The sequence below is a fragment of the Anomaloglossus baeobatrachus genome, chromosome 5 (assembly GCF_048569485.1).
Source record: "Anomaloglossus baeobatrachus isolate aAnoBae1 chromosome 5, aAnoBae1.hap1, whole genome shotgun sequence".
Taxonomy (NCBI): domain Eukaryota; kingdom Metazoa; phylum Chordata; class Amphibia; order Anura; family Aromobatidae; genus Anomaloglossus; species Anomaloglossus baeobatrachus.
This window is the reverse complement of record NC_134357.1, coordinates 567,790,166-567,810,563: the sequence shown is the minus strand read 5'-3', so window position 1 is coordinate 567,810,563 and position 20,398 is coordinate 567,790,166. Positions and strand designations below refer to the sequence as shown.

Sequence of the window (20,398 nt, the reverse complement as noted above, 5' to 3'; positions counted from 1 at the left end):
GAGAAAATAAAAACCTCTCCATGCCCCATGGGGACAGGAAAGACACTGGCTATGGGAGGTGGGAGGGTCCTTTTAAACCTCTTGAACTTCCTGTCCCAATTAGGGCGTGGAGAGACAACCTCCTATGCTGTCGTGGAAGGGACTAGAGAAATCCGTCTGGTCACTATAAGTCCTGACACCGCACAGTACTTCAAAGAAGCAATTCGTCTTTCGGATAGGACCCCCTAACTACTCCAATCTTTTATTGCAGCCAGAACATATTTCCATATCACTACCCACAGGAGCATCAGATGAATTACTGCCCGGCCTACCAGCACCCCCTGTTGTTATGCTCCCACTAGCCCCAATGGAAACCATTCCGACCCTAAACCAGAAGAACCCAAGTATGTCCTCTTTACCCCAGTCCAAGTGAATATTCTACTCACTCAGCTACCAGACCCTGAGAAGCAGCCTATGCCTTACTACAGAAGACGTCAGGAAATCTGTACAACCTATTCTGCAATTTGGAAAGATCTATCCCACTTAGCTTACCAACTTAGTCAGTACTGTTTTTTACCCAGTCATTCAATCTGCTCTTGACTAGAGTGCTCTGGATTCAACAGAGGATTTCAGATCTGGAGCACCCATAAAGAACTCTGAAGCTGATGAAGCATTGATCACAGCTCTCAAACTACCAACGGCCGTGGCAGTCATAAAAACTAAAGCACACGGGAAACTAAACTCCGAAGAAGCTAAAGGGAATCAACTAGCAGATCAAGTAGCCAAACAAGCAGCCATTTGTGACATTCAAGAGGAAGCAGGATTCTATGTCATGACAAGACAGGAAAAGAAAGATGAACAGAACAAACAAGATGTCTGAGGAATACACCAATTCAAGGTCTTCCAAGACAAGGCTTTACCTGAAGAAAAAACTCAACGGAAAGAGAACGGTGCAGAGCAAGACACAGATGGTATTTGGAGAAAAGGGAAGAAAGTCTGCCAACCAAGGAGACTGTATCATGCGGTATTACAGTGGGAATACCCAGCGAGGAAGAATCTAAACACTATTGGTGATCACAGGTATTTATCTGGCACCAGGGATATCTTTAATCACTGCGGGAGGATCAAGGAAGACACCGGCTAAACATCTGGCCAAACCACTATACCCATTCCAAAGGATCCAAATTGATCATATGCCGTTACCCAAGGCTGGGAAATTGACTATGTACTGGTGATAACAGATACGTTCTCAGCATGGCCTGAGGCCTACCCAGTCTCCAACATGACAGCCAAAACAACTATCAAGAAATTGCTTACAGAAGTAGTCTGCTGCTTTGGAATCCCAGAAGTTATAGAGAGCGATCAAGGCCCTGCCTTTACAGAAGATGTGACCAGAGAGCTCTGGTTCCTAAAGGGAGCAAACTTAGGTCTTCACACACCATACCAACCCAAGAAGAGTGACAAAGTTAAAAGACTCAATGGAACCCTGAAGAATAAAATCCTAAAAGCCAGTCAGGAACTGTCCCTTCCCTGGCCTGAGATATTTCCCATAGCCCTGTACTCAGTCAGAAATACCCCACGCCAACCTACAGGGCTAACTCCCTATGATACTCTGTTTGGGGGGCCTCCAGGGCTAGGACTGTCTACTCTGGCGACGGTTCTTATGCCATTTCATATAGTCTCTGAGAGAGCAGGAACCTCACAATCTACGGGTATACATAGAAATAGAAGAGACGTAGAGATCAAGGGAAGTTTAGACCCCCATGTTTATATTGATGCCGAAGGAAAATAATGACAGTACAGGGAATTAACAAGGATAGACTTAGGGAAACAGATAGAAAAGTATTTTATTGGGGACTGTGAAAATACAAAATATTTTTCTATATGCTTTTCTACTGTGAGAGTACTATATAAATATATAGATGTTTCTCTATATGTTTTTTTATATAACCACTATATACCTTTCTATAACCAAGTTTTCTTTTGTATATGAGGAGCAAGATGGAGTTTTAAAGTCTGCAGCTGCAGCTGATGTCTGATATACATTTCAGTTTGTTTTCGGATTACTGCTACATATCAGGAAAAGTATGCGTACTCGAGGTCACCAGCTGGACTGATACAAAGCAACGGAATGCAGATGTGATAAAGGACTGGCTATCTGCACAAGTCTAAATTCATGGTTGAGCTGTTACGTGCCAGAGATATTGCCAGAGATGAAGTTGGAAATAGGAGGCGCTGCAGAGAGAGTTCCAATATAGATATGTCACAGACTTTTTGCATATTTTTTAATATAGCCATTGACATACTTAAATATTTTACTAAAAGATTAACCCTATAATTGGTCTATAAAAGGCTGGTAAAAATAAAGCACGTCACTCATGTGGTTTATTGAGAAGAAATTTGTACCATCTTATCTGTGAGGACTGGAAGTCTCCGCCGGCACTCAGTGACTATTAATCATAGATTTTAGCAGACATTCGCTGTTATGAAGGAGGTTTCCAAAACTATGGAATCTCTCCTTGACAGAAAGTTCGGGATTTAAGGTAAACTATAATAAATCAGAGGCCCTGGCGTTATTTAGGACAGGCAAGCTGTCCAATGCCTCATTCCCCTTCAATTGGAGTACGGAGTCAATAAAATATTTGGGAATACAGCTCCCGGCTAACCCATCAATTTTGTACAGGATTAAAGGGAACCTGTCACCACTTTTTTTGGCTATAAGCTGCGGCCACCACCACTGGGCTCTTATATACAGCATTCTAACATGCTGTATATAAGAGCCCAGGCCGCTGTGACAATATAAAAACACTTTATAATACTTACCTAACGGTCGCTCTGCGGTGGCATTGGGTCACGGAGGCGTCTCCGTTGTCCAGTGCCGGCGCTACCTCTTTCGACCATCTTCGTCCTCCTTCTTCTGAAGCTGCGGTGCATGACGCGTCCGACGTCATCCACACTCGCCGGCATTCAGGTCCTGAGCAGGCGCACTTTGATCTATCCTGAGCAGGGCAGTTCAAAGTATTGTAGTGCGCCTGCGCAGGACTGGTTAGTGTGTATAACGTAGACGCGTCATGCACACAGGCTTCAGAAGGTGGACGAAGATGGCCGAAAGAGGCGGCACCGGACAACGGAGACGCCTCCGTGATGCAATTCCACCGCAGCGCGACCATTAGATAAGTTTTATAAAGTGTTTTATATGTTCTCACAGCGGCCTGGGCTCTTTTATACAGCATGTTAGAATGCTGTATATAAGAGTCCTGTGGTGGTGGCCGCAGCTGATAGCCAAAAACAGTGGTGACAGGTTCCCTTTAATTACAGACGTCTCATTCATCGGTAATTAATCTATTACTGTGACGCCCCTGGACTATCAGGTCGTCACAGGGTACTGCACGCTCTCTCTCTTTAGTGCAATATTCAAATCCCTCATGGTTCTGGGTCCCCATCTTACAGTGCTGCCCCCAACAGCAAATCAAATCCTAGATACACCCTGCACCATACCCACTAGAGGGCGGCTTGAGTGGAATAGAGTCGCCCACCCTGGGGGCAGGAAGGGGAGATGAGAAGTCTAGTAGGCAAGTAGTCAAGTGGAGTAGTGAAGGAGTGTAGTGAAGTGCAAGAAGCAGGGAGCAGTGTCTCCCAGGAGAAGCTGACTAGGTTGCAGATGGTGGTCTGGACCTAGAGAACTCGGACCCCCGGTCGCAGGACCTTCATCTGCTACGCCCCTGCATCGCCGGTGGTCGCCTTCCGCTGCCCTCTTGCATCTGCAGCCGCCCTCCCCCATCAGCCACTGCCCCCTGCAGCTGCCGCCGCTGCCCCCCATCAGCCACTTCCCCCCTGCATCAGCCACTGCCCCCCTGCATCTGCCGCCGTCCCCCCATCAGCCGCTGCACCCCTCCACGATCTGCTGCCCGCATTCTCCCACCTGTCCCTCTTCCGGATCTGCTGCCTCCCCCATCTGCTGCGATCCTGCTGCCTAGATCCATCCTGTAAGGTAGCTATCCCCAATTTCACCTCCCACTCCCCTTCCACCCTCCCCCCATCCTCCGCCACTCCTGTATCCGCTGCGCCCTCTTCCATCCTCCGCCGCTCCTCTATTCGCTGTGCCCTCTCCCATCTCTCGCCGCTCCTCCATCCGCCGCGCACTCTCTCATACTCCACCGCTCCTCCATCCGCCGCACCCTCTCACATCCTCCATCCATCTTTTTTTTCATCCCACCCACCCCCTCTTTTTGCAGCACATCCGTGCGTGCATCCTGATTTTTTTTTCTGTAAACTAAGAAAGAAATACAAATAAACTTAGTTTAGGGCCAGTAAAATTATACTGTAGTAATCGTCAACTGCAGTATTTTTTACTGAATATTGTAAGGGTCAGCCCAGTGCCACACGTGAGAGCGATGCACGAGTCTCACATTGCATCATTCGGCACGGTCGCTCTCTTCCAGACAGGAGTGTGCGGCTGTGCCAGATGATGCGATGCGAGATTCATGCATCGCTCTCATGTGTGGCACTTGCCTTAGTGTCAGCCGAATTTTTTATTTCGCCAAACTAATATTTTTTTGTATGGGGAGGGGGGGTGTCTAGTTTCCAAAATGGGGTCACATGTGGGGGAGTTCCACTGTTTCGGCACATCAGAGGGATCTCCAAACGCAACATGGCGCGGCTAACAATTCCAGCTAATTTTCCATTTAAAAAGTCAAATGATGCTCCTTCCCTTTGGAGCCCTGCCGTGCGCCCTAACAGTGGTTTTCTACCACATATGAGGTATCAACGTACTCAGGACAAATTGCTCAACAAATTTTGCGGTCCATTTTATCCTGTTACCCCTGAAAAATTTAAAAAATTGAGCCTTGAATAAAATTTTTGTGGCAAAAAAAGTATTTTTTTGTTTTTATGGCTCAATGTATGAAGCATGTGAGGTTTCAAAGTGCTCATTACCCATCTAGATTTATGCCATGGGGGGGGATCTAGTTTGCAAAATGAGGTCACTTGTGGGGGAGCTCCATTGTTTAGGCACCTCAGGGAGTCTCCAAACACAACATGGCATCCGCTAACTATTCCAGACAATTTTGTGCTTGAAAAGTCAAATGACGCTCCTTGCCTTCCGAGCCCTGCTGTGCGCCCAAACATTTGATTTCCACCACACATGAGCTGTGTACTCAGGAGAAAATGCACAATACATTTTATGTTGCTATTTTTCCTGATACCCCTATGAAAAAAAAGCCACCTGGTTGAAGTAACAATTTCGTGGTAAAATATTTGTTTTTATTTTCACGGCTCAAAGTTATTAAGTTTTGTGAAGCCCTCAGAGGTTCAAAGTGCTCACTACACATCAAGATAAATTCCATGAGGGGTCTAGTTTCCAAAATGGGGTCACTTGTGGGGGAGCTCCATTGTTTAGGCACCTCAGGGGGTCTCCAAACGCAACATCGCATCCGCTAATTATTCCAGACAATTTTGCCTTCAAAAATTCAAATGATGCTCCTTCCCTTCCGAGCCTTGCTATGCACCCAAACAATTGATTTCCACCACATATGAGGTATCAGGGTACTCAGGAGTAATTGCACAATTAATTTTATGGTGCATTTTTTCCTGATACCCTTGTGAAAATGCTAAATTTTATGGCTAAAGTAACATTTTTGTGTAAAAAAGTAAACTTTTCATTTTTTCCTTCCACATTGCTTTGGTTGCTGTGAAGCTCCTAAAGGGTTAATAAACTTCTTGGATGTGGGTTTGAGCAGTGTGAGGGGTGAAGTTTTCAGAATAGGGTCACTTTTGGGTATTTTCTGTCATCTAGGCCTCTCAAAGTCACTCCAAATGTGATGTACCTAAAAAATTTTATTTTTGTAAAATTTGTTGGAAAAATGAAAAATTGCTGATGAACTTTGAACCTTTGTAACTTCCTAACGAAAAAAAAAAATTTGTTTTGAAAATTGCGCTGATATAAAGTTGTAAAAACATTAAAATTAATACATCTAGTTATCAAACACTTTATAATAGGACATATTATATATGTTCACAGTTCTGTTTATGTTGGAGGGCATAGCTTATTGATAACAATTCTTATAAAGGAATAAATATTAAGGTATCCGTATTTTTATACATAAATGCTGACATAGTGTGATATAAATACCATACTGGATCTTTCCAGATACTGTAAGCAGATTACACCATGTAACATGCGTCCAGCAAAATCACCCTATATGGTTTGGACAGCTGCCATATAAATGACAGGACACGGAGGGAGGGGGGCGGCTGCTCTCTCTTCCACATGTCACCAACTGACCCTTCCATCCAGCCCCCCTAAGAAGCAAGACATGGCTGTCAGGTCTCAAGCATGATTCCATTCAAGAACCAAGGAAAGATGGATGAAGATTTCTATTGATTAGTATGGACAAATTATTAACTCTTTACGTAAGCTAACGAAGAATATTATTTTTCCTTTCTGTAACTGAACTTTGGCAACCAATTTATTAGATATAAAAATACATCTATTCATTTTTCTAAATTTTTTGAAGTTTTGTCTTTCATGCGCTTATCACGTATTTGAAGAAAAATATATTTAAGGGTATATTTTTAACAAAAGTGGGAAATGTTATTTAGTAACTATTTTGTGCGACATATCTCTCAGATTTATGGGCAGAAAATTTCAAATTTTGAAAATTGCGAAATCTTCACAAATAAACGCAAAATATATCGTCCTAAATTTACCACTGACCTGAAGTACAATATGTCATGAAAAAAAACAATGTTAGAATCGCCAGGATCTGTTGAAGCTTTCCAGAGTTATAACCTCATAAAAAGACACTGGTCAAAATTGCAAAAAAATAGCCTGGTCTTTAAGGTGAAAACAGGCTGGGGTCTGAAGGGGTTCATGGAGTTTTCCGACATCAACTCCAAATTTTTTTTTGTAAGCTAATCTGTGCTGTATTGTCATATAAATCACTTCTACATTATTTTTTTTTTGTTTTCTAACTTTTTTCCTCTTGAATTAGCACTTTATTCTCTGCAGACAGTTTATTTACTTGCAGCTCAAGCAAATTTAACTTTTTGCTATCCTTGGTTGCCAAACCTCACAGTCAGAGCTGGCACTGCCCAGCCTCCCTGTCCAGCCCCGCCCTCTGCCCCTCCATTGGCTGTCAGTATTCTGCCCAGCACTGACCTCTCATCGCTCCAGCAAAGATGGGCACATTACTTCATTATATATGCAGTGGATGTGAGGTGATTGTGCGCTCACAGATGAGAGAAGCAGGATCACTGCTCTGTACTACCAATAATTAGAAATACAGAGTAATGATATCTCATCTGTGACCGCGCAATAACCTCACATATAATAGAGTAATGTGCCCATCCCTGTCCCCATAGTATAGTAATGTGCCCCATCCTTGTGCCCATCTTATAGTAATGTACCCATCTTATAGTAATGTGCCCATCCTATAGTAATGTCCCCTTGGACTCCTCTTCTTGTAGTAATGCTCCATGCAGTAGTATTGCCCCCTAGTGTGCCAGTCTTCACACACGCAAACAACCAAACACAAATCCTTCACCCCTGTTCTGGTTCCCTCTGTGTCCTGCCTCTTGCAGCCACAGCCCTCTTGCTGATCGCTGCTGGTGCAGGGGGCTGTGCAGGCAGCGCTTTACATCAGATGACTGATTTCCAGGCACTGTGCAGGGATGCGCTCTATATGCAGCTTCTCCAGTGATCTGCTACTGGCCTCTGATTGGCCGGCAGCTGATCATAGCTGTATACAGAGCTCGGTTCAGCAGAGCGCCCGGGAATCTGTCATCTATTATAAAGCGCTGACTGCACGGCCCCCTGCACAGGCTGCAATCAGCAAGACGGCAACGGGCCTGAGCACCACAAGCAGCATCAGGGGCCGCAGCTGACTGCACTGTATATCAAGTGACAGATTCCCGGGCACTCTGCAGAGCTGAGCTCTGAATACAGCTACTGTAAGGATCCGCTGCTGGCCTCTGATTGGCCGGTGGCTGATCATCGCTGTATACAGTTCTCCCTTCTGCGCAGTGCTCGGGAATCGGTCATCTGATATACAGAGCTGACTGCACGGGCCCCAGCACAGGCAGCGATCACCAAGGGGGCTACGGGCCTGCGCGCTGCAAGCAGCATCAGGAGCAACAGCTGACAGCGCTTTATATCAGAGGACAGATTCCAAGGCGCCGCTCTGCAGAGCTGAGCTCTGTATACAGCTACTGCAATGATCTGCTGCTGGCCTCTAATTGGCCGGCGGCTGATCATTGCTGTATACAGTGCTCCCATCTGCACAGCGACTGGGAATCTGTCATTTGATATACAGCGCTGACTGCACGGCCCCAGCACAGGCAGCGATCAGCAAGGGAACCACGGGCCTGCGCTCTGCAAGCAGCATCGGGTGCTGCATGCAGCCAACAGGCAGCAAGACCACCGCACTACGGGATGTGTGGGAGAGTGCAGGGAAGGGGGTGCGTGGACGCCACACACTGTACCTGCCCAGCAGGGCGGCAACATGAAGTCTGCTGTGTGGCCGTCAACTAGGTCCTGCCCCAGTTGACGTGACGTCACAGGAAGAAGCAAAATCCCGACAGGAGCGGCACATGACCTCTCTGAGCCGGGGGATAGGGGCTGACAGCATGGCAAGTAGGTAGTCGCTATCTATTTACCTGACCCAATGTAAACCAATAGTGTAATGACAAGAAAAAGGCAAAATAAGCCGGATAACTCCTTTAAATCAGATCTTAAGCTGTTAAATACTGCATTTTGGAAATTTATTTAGGGTAACGCGGGGAGGACACGTATAGGGTTACCTAAGCTTCAGTTACCAAAGGGAGAAGGGGGTATTAACCTTCCAGATTTAGGCAGATACAACTTGGCAGCTGAGTTTGGATATATTATAGACTAGATACGCGGAATCTCCCATTTTGCTGATATTCATTTGAAATTACAGCTCTGTCCACATATTTCACTGACAGCTCTGTTACACTTGGGCAATGACGAGCTTCCAGGCGATGTTTCGGGTCATCCAATATTGTGGCATACTATTCAAGCTTGGAGGAAGGGGAGGAAAATTTGTAAGATGAATAGTGTGCTGTCACCATTTCTGCCATTTTTGGGAAATCCTACATTTTTAGACGGTAACCCACCTTTGTTCTATAGAACCCTTGCACAACAGGAGTGTACTCTAGCGATAGACATTATGGATTAAAATTTCTCCATACTTTAATTTGAGAGGGTGACACAGTGTTTTTCATTATTCATGCATAAACCGGTTTTCTTTCTTCAGACGCGCAGTTTTGTCCAAAAATATGTTATCAGTAGAAGAGGGGCTGACCCGGGAAAATATTTAGATGTTTTTTCTTAGGAGAACAATAATCGCAGGTCGCCTCGACGAGTGATTTATACTCTTTTCTGCGTCGACCCTGGTCTTGGGAAGGGATATCTTGTGATTTGACACTAAAGATTTCCTTCCTGGAAGCCACAGTGATGCAAAGGAAATGTATTCCCTTTAGCAGCTATACAGACATGGCTCTACTGATCCTCCATAGGGCATATATTACTCCCCATATTCAATCTAACATGACGCATACAACATTGTATGCATGATCAAAATGTAATGTTAGGAATACTGATCTCTTTCACCATTTATGGAGCTGTATAAAGATACAGGGTTTATGGCACAGTATTCATGCAGACACCTATAAAGTCACCTTCCCACTAACACCACAATGGGCTATTTTCAACATATTAGAGGAACCTCAGCAGTCCTTACCAAAACTAATTAAATGATAACATAGAGTGATAGAAGAAGGGACTTAATTCCGCGCCAAGGACTCAATGGATCCAGGAAGAGATTAATGCTTCTTTAATAACATGCACAAGTCTACGCGTTTCTGGAGACACAGCTCCCTTCATCAGGACATTGGCGAGAGAACATCAAATCTGGTTTCAAGTGAGATGGTGAAGTATAAAAGCATGCAATGATGTCATAGGGAACACCCATCCTGAAAAAAAAAAAAAAACTTTGAAAGCGGGCGGGATCCTGATCATTCTAGAAATCTGTATGTTCCAACAGTTCCCTGAATATTGAATTATGATCAAAAACAGTTATATACACTTCTACCAACATACAGTAAATATGTACAATAATCCTGACAAAAGACAAAACAAAATAGATATATAATAGATATACTGAACGACATACACGGGGTTAGAACCTGGTGTAAAAGGAAGAAAAACAGCACAATGTCATGGAGGAGCAGAGACATCAACCACAGGACTACCGCCCCGAGTTGTAATTTATCATAGTCCTAAGGTGGTTTCCTATTAGGCAGGCAGCCTAAGGGTATAATGATGGAGCTCAAATTGCTGTCAAGGAATTGCTAGAAGAGAGCGGATAGCCGAGGGCTATGTGTGGAGTATATTGTGGAACCTTCAATGAAATGCAGTACAAAGCTAGTGTCAGAGAGGTGAACAAAGTTCAGAGGCGTGGGGAAAAACACAACCAATGTACGCCTGCACAGACTGGTGCTCAGAAAAAACTGGCAAAAATCAGAGAGACACAGTGTCTAACCTATAGAAACGCGGGGGATTTATATTCACTGGGGGAAAAACTTTATATTGGATGGACCACGGTCAAAAAACAGCTCATCTATAATAAAAAATGGAGCAAGGTTTTTTATATATATATATTTTTATATTTATTTGGAAGTGTGCGTCCGATGTAATAGTATATAAGAATAGGAGGACACAATTCTGTTCTGGTTCAGGGGAGGAATTTTTTCCTATCAAAACCCATCTAACATGCCAATCTGACTATGTCATTTATTTGATCGAATGTGAATGTAATAAGCAGTATGTGGGCAGAACGATACAACAACTACACAATAGATTGAATTCACATCGTCACAACATTAAAAAAGGCTTTCTCCTACACGAATTGTCTAGGCATGTCACTATAGCACACAACAGGAAATCTAAGCTTAGGGTCACCCCTATTGAACAGATCCCACCTTTTATCCCGAACCGTATGGAAATGCTCAACAAAAAGGAGACCTATTGGATCTATAGGCTACGTACACTTAAACCGTCGGGTCTCAATTAGGTCACTGATCTATTCTATTGATTTTAGGTTATATATACCCGGAATAATAATTTTTCTCAATTTTCACTTATTTATTAATGATTCCACAACATATTTTTATATATGTCTTAAACCAGATTTTTTTATATATTTAGATATAGATTTTTTTCAATAATTTTTTAGGGTAAATTGCTTTTAAATACAGAGATAGATGCTTCTTAGTTTTTTAATGTCGTAATAAAAATTAATATATATTTTTTAACCACTTTTCCTTCTTACACTATGAGGATTTTTTTTTTTTTCCCCTTATCCAGTCTTTTACATTCTGATCATCCCCCTCCTCCAGTAATTGAACTTATTACAGTTTGAACAAGGTTTCTAGTTCTTTGACACCTGTTCCCGTACCACTCATTTTATCCCTCCCCTTTTGCAGTTTTCTGTTCGCGGAGGCGTAGGGGTATTCTTCCCACGCCGCTGAACGCTGTTAACTTTTTGCACCGGTTCCTGTTTGTACTACATTTATTACCTGGATACCGCTTAGTTTGCCCCTTGTCATTTTTCACCCCCCTAACCACATAATTTAAATAGTAATAAGATCTATATTTGTGATGTATTCTTATATACTATTACATCGGACGCACACTTCCAAATAAATATAAAAAAAAAAATATATATATATATATCTATATATATATATATATATATATATATATATATATAGATATATATAGATATATATATATATATATATAAAAAAAACCTTGCTCCATTTTTTATTATAGATGAGCTGTTTTTTGACCGTGGTCCATCCAATATAAAGTTTTTCCCCCAGTGAATATATATCCCCCGAGTTTCTATATGTTAGACACTGTGTCTCTCTGATTTTTGCCAGTTTTTTCTGAGCACCAGTCTGCACAGGCGTACTTTGGTTGTGTTTTTCCCCACGCCTCTGAACTTTGTTCACCTCTCTGACACTAGCTTTGTACTGCATTTCATTGAAGGTTCCACAATATACTCCACACATAGCCCTCGGCCATCCGCTCTCTTCTAGCAATTCCTTGACAGCAATTTGAGCTCCATCATTATACCCTTAGGCTGCCTGCCTAATAGGAAACCACCTTAGGACTATGATAAATTACGACTCGGGGCGGTAGTCCTGTGGTTGATGTCTCTGCTCCTCCATGACATCGTGCTGTTTTTCTTCCTTTTACACCAGGTTCTAACCCCGTGTATGTCGTTCAGTATATCTATTATATATCTATTATGTTTTCTTTTGTCAGGATTATTGTATATATTTACTGTATGTTAGTAGAAGTGTATATAACTGTTTTTGATCATAATTCAATATTCAGGGAACTGTTGGAACATACAGATTTCTAGAATGATCAGGATCCCGCCCGCTTTCAAAGTTGTTTTTTTTTTTCAGGATGGGTGTTTCCTATGACATCATTGCATGCTTTTATACTTCACCATCTCACTTGAAACCAGATTTGATGTTCTCTCGCCAATGTCCTGATGAAGGGAGCTGTGTCTCCAGAAACGCATAGACTTGTGCATGGTATTAAAGAAGCATTAATCTCTTCCTGGATCCATTGAGTCCTTGGCGCAGAATTAAGACCCTTCTTCTATCACTCTCTGTTATGAGCCAACTTTGGGACTGCTGCCTGGACCTGGATCTTATATATGCCTGTATAGTGGTTGTGACTGGCACAACCATTATAGGTGAGTGTGTTTTTATTACATATCTTCCTCCCCTTTTGGGGTAAGACCCTATTGCGCTTTTCTTTCCACAGTTTCTCATCAAAACTAATTAAAGCAATCCTAGTGATATAGGCCACGGCCACTAGGAAAAGTATATTACATCATTGGCTGAATCCAAATGTACCACCGCAGTCACTTATATAAACAAAGGTAATTTTTTATTTAAAACTAGCTGTAGTACCCGGTGTTGCCCAGGATAGTAACTGTCTCTCTCCCAATCTCTGTCTGTGTCTATCTGTATCCCAGTCTCTGTCTCTTTCCGTCTGTCTGCCTCTTTCCCTGTCTGTCTGCCTCTTTCCCTGTCTGTGCCTATGTCTATCTCTTTCTGTCTCTCTCTATCCGTCTCACCACCGACATCTTATTACCTCACACATAAGCTTCTTATACAATTGCTACTACTTAAATTGTTACTACTTAACAATTTATTTTGTTTCTATAGCAACCAATCACAGCTGCTATTAATAACCTGTAGATCGCAGCTCCATCGACTTTAACGGGGAAAGGTTTTTTGGAGAGTAACTGTAAAACACGGGGTTAAATTGTCCCATCAAAACATAGTCTACGAAGTTCCCACAGAGTCACTTGGGGTGTCTGTGCAAAATTTTGTGATTGTAAATGCGATGGTGCGGATTCCTTTAGCGAACACACACACACACACACACACACAGGCTTATATAATAGATGGTCTGGTTAGAAACATTGACGAACAAAGAAAAACTGACTGGGAAATTTATAAATACCTGGTCTCTATTTATTCCAACCTTTTCTATTGCAATTAGAGATAGACTGAGATCCCAATTTGAAAACAAAACATGAAATAGTATCTAGTTTCTAGAACTTATCAGTGGACACACGCCAATTCCCTGACTCATTCTGTTATAAGAGGCACATGCAGAGACTGGGGGTGTTAAATATACTGTACATATTGCTATTATTGTCATTTATCTTGCTGTTATATATGAAAACTCAATTAAAACAGTTTACAAAAAAAAAGAAGGCGATGGGTTCTGTGTACCACATATGAATGTGATTTGGTCAGACATGTGCATATCAATTCAAGAACAAAAGCAAAAGACCTTGTGAAGATGCTGGTGGAAGCTGGTAAGATTGTGTAATTATCCACAGTGAAAAGAGTACTGTATCAACATGGCTGAAAGGCCACTCTGCCAGGAATTAGCAATTACTCCAAAAGAAACAAAGTCAAGTTAATGTTTGCAAATGCACACAGGAACAAAGACTTTAATTTTTGGAGACATGTCCTGTGGTCTGACAAAGATAAAGTTGAACTGTTTGGCCATAATGACCATCGTTACTTTTGGAGGAAAAAGAAAGGGAAAAGCTTTGAAGCCTAAGAACACCATCCCAAATGTTAAACACGGGGGCGGCAGCACCATGTTGTGGGGTTGTTTTGCTGCAGGAGGGATTGGTGCACTTCACAAAATAGATGGCATCATGAGGAAAGAAGAATATGTGGCAATACTGAAGCAACATCTAAAGACATCAGCCATGAACTTAATGCTTGGGCAGAAATGGGTCTTTCAAATGGACAATGACCCCAAGCATACTGGCAGACTGGTTACAAAGGGCTTGTCACGATTCCTCTGCACAGAGCATCTTACAGACTTGGAGATGCTCTGCGGTGCTTACAGACCTGGCAGTGACACTATTCGGTCAAAGCCACACGGCGAGAAAAACGGTATGAATGGAGTGCGATAAAACATCGCATTCCACTCGGACCAATATTAGCCTGTACGTCAGCACACATGAGCGATTATTTTCTCAGCCCTAATCGGACCGAGAAAACAATCACAGCATGCTGCGATTGTAATGCAAGGCTCTTTTCTCTCGCACTTATTTAAGTGTATAGGGCGAGAGAAAAATCGCACTGCACTCGCGGTACACCGGTGTACCGCGAGTGCAGTGCGAGAATGGCAATAGCCAGCAACAGAGGAGAGAGGGAGATAAATCCCATCTTCCCCTCCTCCGTGCCGGCCTGCCCCTCCACAGCGCTGGCCCGCCCCTCCTCAGTACCGGCCCGCCCCCCGCAGCTGAGGTCCGCTCGCACAGTCGAACCTCAGTTGCAGGGACACACGCATGACACTCGGCTCAGCTGTACTGCCAGCGTGAGCTGAGTGTCATGCAAGGGGATCTTTGTAATCCCCGTGTAGCCCCAGCATCTTGCTTTAGGAGATGCTCTGCGACGCTTACAGATCTGGCAGTGACACTATTTTTTTTATGCAGAGCATCTTGTCTTAGAAGTTATGCTATGCGGCGCCTTCCTTATATACTGAACTGGCAGCTTGGTTACTACACAGGAGTCCAGGTTGGTTCTAGGAGGTGCTGGTTACTCACCTGTTCCACCTTGCTGGAAATTGCTCAGGCTTCTTTACTGAGCATGCTCCCCCTGAGCCTTGCTAGTTGTATTTTCTGGCTCTGCTGTGTTGCTGTTGCTTATGTGTCGGCTTGTGTTCAGATCTTGGTCTTCTGACTATGGACTGTTTGACTTTTTCTGCCCCCTCCCTATTCCCGTCGTGATCTCCTGCTTTTGACCCCAGACCGTTACTTGACTATGTCTCTGCTTTCTCCCTTTTATCTACTAATCCGCCCCTTTCTCACAATGGAAACGACAAAAACCCTCACCGTGGCCCTGATCCACTCTCGCTTGGACTACTGTAACTCTCTATTAATTGGTCTCCCCCTAACTAGACTCTCTCCTCTACAGTCAATCCTTAATGCAGCAGCCAGGGTCACCTATCTGGCTAACCGCTACTCGGATGCCTCTGCTCTGTGCCAGTCATTGCACTGGCTGCCCATATATCATAGGATCCAATTCAAACTGCTTGTTCTCGCCCACAAAGCTCTCCACAGTGCAGCACCCCCCTACATCTCCACCCTCCTCTCTGTCTATCAGTCCACCCGTTCTCTACGCTCTGCAAGCGACTTTCGACTAACATCCACACTAATTCGAACCTCCCACTCCCGGATCCAAGACTTCTTCCGAGCTGCACCAACCCTCTGGAACGCTCTACCCCAAGAAGTTAGGACAAATCACAACTTACTCAGCTTCAGACGCACCCTAAAGACGCATCTTTTTAGGGCGGCCTATCACACTCCCTAATCAGATTCGATTCACATAGTCCCTCTACAACCTCTCACAACATAGCTCCACATCAAACTCCATGGCACCCAAAGGCATCTCAAGGCTCGGGCCCACTGGTCCAGGAAACCATTATCCAGCCCCATTTCCGTGAGATGGTTGGATTGTCATTGTAAATAAGCACTTGAACCTTGCCTCTCCCCCCATCTCATTGTAGATTGTAAGCTCTCACGAGCAGGGTTGTATTTTTTTCCCCTCTAAATATTGTATTTCTATAACTGTTACTTGTTTGTATATGATCCTCCTGAATTGTAAAGCGCTACGGAATATGTTGGCGCTATAGAAATAAAGATTATTATTATTATTATTATTACTACATGCTCTCCTGATATTCTGTCCTTCAGATTGTGACCTGACTACGCCCCTGTTTGCCCCTTTTGATGATACATGTCCTCCTGTTACTAGACCCCGGCTTTCCTGACTACCCTTCCGTCCATACTATCCGTAAGGTAGTGACTAGTGTTACATAGCTTAAGGCTAACAAAGTCAATGTTTTGGAGCGGCTATTATAAAGCCCCATAGGAATCAATCCTATGGAAAATTGATGGGCAAAGCTGAAAATGCTGGTGCGAGAATTGCAACCTACAAACATGGCTCAGTTACACCAGTTCTGTCAGGAGGAATGGGCTCAAATTCCTACCAACTATTGTGAGAAGTTTGTGGAAGGAGATCCAAAATGTTTAAGGGCAATGGTACCAAATATTAATGAGATGAATGTAAAATTTTGACTTTGCAGAAAGTAAAAAAAATGCCTTAAAACATTCTCTCTTTCATTATTCTGGCATTTGGCAAATATAAATAACTAGCTGTAGTACCTGGCGTTGCCCGGGATAGTAATGGTCTCTCTCCCAGTCTCTGTTTGTATCTCTTTGTCTATCTCTTTGTCTGTTTGTCTCTACCAGTCTGTTTCTGCGTTTTTCCCTCTGTCTCTTTGTCTGTATCTATGTGTGTGTCTCTTTGTGTGTCTGTTTTTTCCGTGTCTCTGTCTGTGTCTCGGTCTTTCCCTGGCTGCATTGTGACATGCCAACCTTCTTCTGAAGTTCTGGCTGCATTGTGGCTCACAGCTCTATTGACTTTAAGGGAGGTAGGTTTGTTGGCGAATAACTGTAAAGCGCGATGTTAAAATTTCGCCTCTAAACATAGTCTTTGACGTTCCCTGAGTCAAATGGGATGTCTGTGCAAAATTTCGTGATTGTACATGCGACGGTGCGGATTCCTTTAGCGGACATACACACACACACACACACACACATACATGTACTCAGCTTTATACACTGTGTGCAGAATTATTAGGCAAATGAGTATTTTTATCACCTGATACTTTTTCTACATGTTGTCCTACTCCAAGCTGTATAGGGTTGAGAGGCAACTACCAATTAAGTAAATCAGGTGATGTGCATCTCTGTAATGAGAAGGGGTGTGGTGTAATGACATCACCACCCTATATAAGGTGTGCTTAATTATTAGGCAACTTCCTTTCCTTTGGCAAAATGGGTCACAAGAGAGATTTGACGGGCTCTGAAAAGTCCAAAATTGTGAGATGTCTTGCAGAGGGATGCAGCAGTCTTGAAATTGCCAAACTTTTGAAGTTTGATCACCGAACAATCAAGCGTTTCATGGCAAATAGCCAACAGGGTCGCAAGAAGCGTGTTGGGCAAAAAGGGCGCAAAATAACTGCCCATGAATTGAGGAAAATCAAGCGTGAAGTTGCCAAGATACCATTTGCCAGTTTGGCCATATTTCAGAGCTGCAACGTTACTGGAGTATCAAAAAGCACAAAGTGTGCCATACTCGGGGACATGGCCAAGGTAAGGAAGGCTGAAAAACGACCACCTTTGAACAAGAAACATAAGATAAAATGTCAAGACTGGGCCAAGAAATATCTTAAGACTGATTTTTCAAAGGTTTTATGGACTGATGAAATGAGAGTGACTCTTGATGGGTCAGATGGATGGGCTAAAGGCTAGATCAGTAAAGGGCAGAGAGCTCCACTCCGACTCAGATGCCAGCAAGGTGGAGGTGGGGTACTGGTATGGGCTGGTATCATCAAAGATGAACTTGTGGGACCTTTTCGGTTGAGGATGGAGTGAAGCTCAACTCCCAGACCTACTGCCAGTTTCTGGAAGACAACTTCTTCAAGCAGTGGTACAGGAAGAAGTCGGTATCGTTCAAGAAAAACATGATTTTCATGCAGGACAATGCTCCATCACATGCATTCAACTACTCCACAGCGTGGCTGGCCACTAAAGGTCTAAAAGATGAAAAAATAATGACATGGCCCCCTTGTTCTCCTGATCTGAACCCCATAGAGAACCTGTGGTCCCTCATAAAATATGAGATCTACAGGGAGGGAAAACAGTACACCTCTCGGAACAGTGTCCGGGAGGCTGTGGTGGCTGCTGCATGCAATGTTGATCGTAAACAGATCAAGCAACTGACAGAATCTATGGATGGTCGGCTGTTGAGTGTCATCATAAAGAAAGGTGGCTATTTTGGTCACTAATTTTTTTGGGTTTTGTTTTTGCATGTCAGAAATGTTTATTTCTAAATTTTTTGCAGTTATATTGGATTACCTGGTGAAAATAAACAAGTGAGATGGGAATATATTTGATTTTTATTAAGTTGCCTAATCATTCTGCACAGTAATAGTTACCTGCACAAACAGATATCCTCCTAAGATAGCCAAATCTAAAAAAAAAAAACACCCCAACTTCCAAAAATACTAAGCTTTGATATTTATGAGTCTTTTGGCTTGATTGAGAACGTTTTGATCAATAATAAAAAAAAATCATCTAAAATATAACTTGCCTAATAATTCTGCACACGGTGTATAATAGATTTTGGTTCTTAATTGACCTAAAACAGGGAATGTTTATTCTGATTTCATGTCACATAGTGAGAAAAACCTGGAGAAGTGTCTTTATAGAGAGCGGAGGGAAACTTCTGGTTTCCACTGTATATGTTGCGGTATCACTATGTGTTTTAAGAGCGTCCACATGGTATGTTTGAACACTTCAAGTTCATTTCAATTTTTGACGAATTCCAGAGATTTTTTCTTAAATGCAAAACAAATTAACCTAAAATTACAACTAGTAGGAATATGTCACAGAAAAAAAACAACGCAGACATACTGGGACCAGATTAATCATTACAAAGGTGTTATCATGTAAAGTGACATATGTTAGATTGGAGAAATGGGGCCTGGATAGGAGCAGAAAACTGACTGCAGTGGAAAGCCATGAAATAAGAGCGGCTTTGGTACTAACTACTATAGAGAAAACTGTAACTATAAATAATAACAAATCTACTAAAATGATCGCCCTCAACCCCGACAGCCTTCACCGTCAGTGATTGCCCCCCGCGCATAATCATCAGCGCGGGGTACAGTGAATCCGTATACTCACTGACAACGATTCCTGCAGCACTGCGATCTCCTCCTGTCTGTGCTGGCCACGGCTGTGTGGAGACTAGTGGTGCTCATAGCGATGACGTCATCGCTGTGCGCACGTATCCACACACAGCCGTGGTCGGCACAGACAGGAGGAGATCGCGATGCTGCAGGGATCGTGGCTGGCTCCACACAGGTCAACGGAGCTGCTGCTGACACAGACAGGAGGACAAGCGATGCTGCGTGGAGCGAGAAAAGGAGAGTATACACGTTTATTTATTTTTTTTGTGTGTGCCACAGGATGCAGGACATATAGCAGGATGGGGGTATATAACAGGATGATGGCATATACCAGGATGGGGTATATAGCAGGATGATGGCATATACCAGGATGGGGGTATATAGCAGGATGATGGCATATACCAGGATGGGGGTATATAGCAGGATGGGAGTATATAGCAGGATGATGGCATATACCAGGATGGGGGTATATAGCAGGATGGGGGTGTATAGCAGGATGATGGCATATACCAGGATAGGGGTACATAGCTGGATGGGGGTATATAGCAGGATGGGAGCACATACCAGGATGGCAGTGTATAGCAGGATGAGGGCTATACCAGGATGAGGGACATATATATATACAAGGCAGGAGGATCATTACCAGGATGGGGTACCTTAGTAGAGAATTTCAGGACATTACCCCCATAATAGTGTCAGCAGCAGATCCTCGCCCCATAACAGTGTGTCATAACCACATTTTTTGCTTAAAATTTTATTTTCCTATTTTCCTTCTCTAAAACCAGGGTGCGTCTTATGGTCCGAAAAATACGGTACTCACCTTCACTGTCATCTGTAGGAATCTCCTCTTTACTCCGCTCATCACCCCTCACATATGTCTCTGTAGTATTAATATGGGTCAGATCTTCACCCTGAAACAAATATTGTAAAAGTCACAGACAGATGGAGAAGTCCCATCTATGATCAGCTCTAATCCTGCCATCTCCACCGCTCTCATTACACAAGTATAACACATATAAT

At 43.3% G+C, this 20,398-nt stretch overlaps 1 protein-coding gene across 1 annotated transcript in view; it reads right to left on the bottom strand.

Annotated features, from left to right (window-relative positions):
- LOC142313047 (uncharacterized) overlaps positions 1-20,398 on the bottom strand; it is a 167,376-nt gene that overhangs the window by 112,430 nt on the left and 34,548 nt on the right. The window contains 1 exon segment of the mRNA XM_075352033.1: positions 20,199-20,289. Within this exon segment, the coding sequence (XP_075208148.1) occupies positions 20,199-20,289 (91 nt within the window).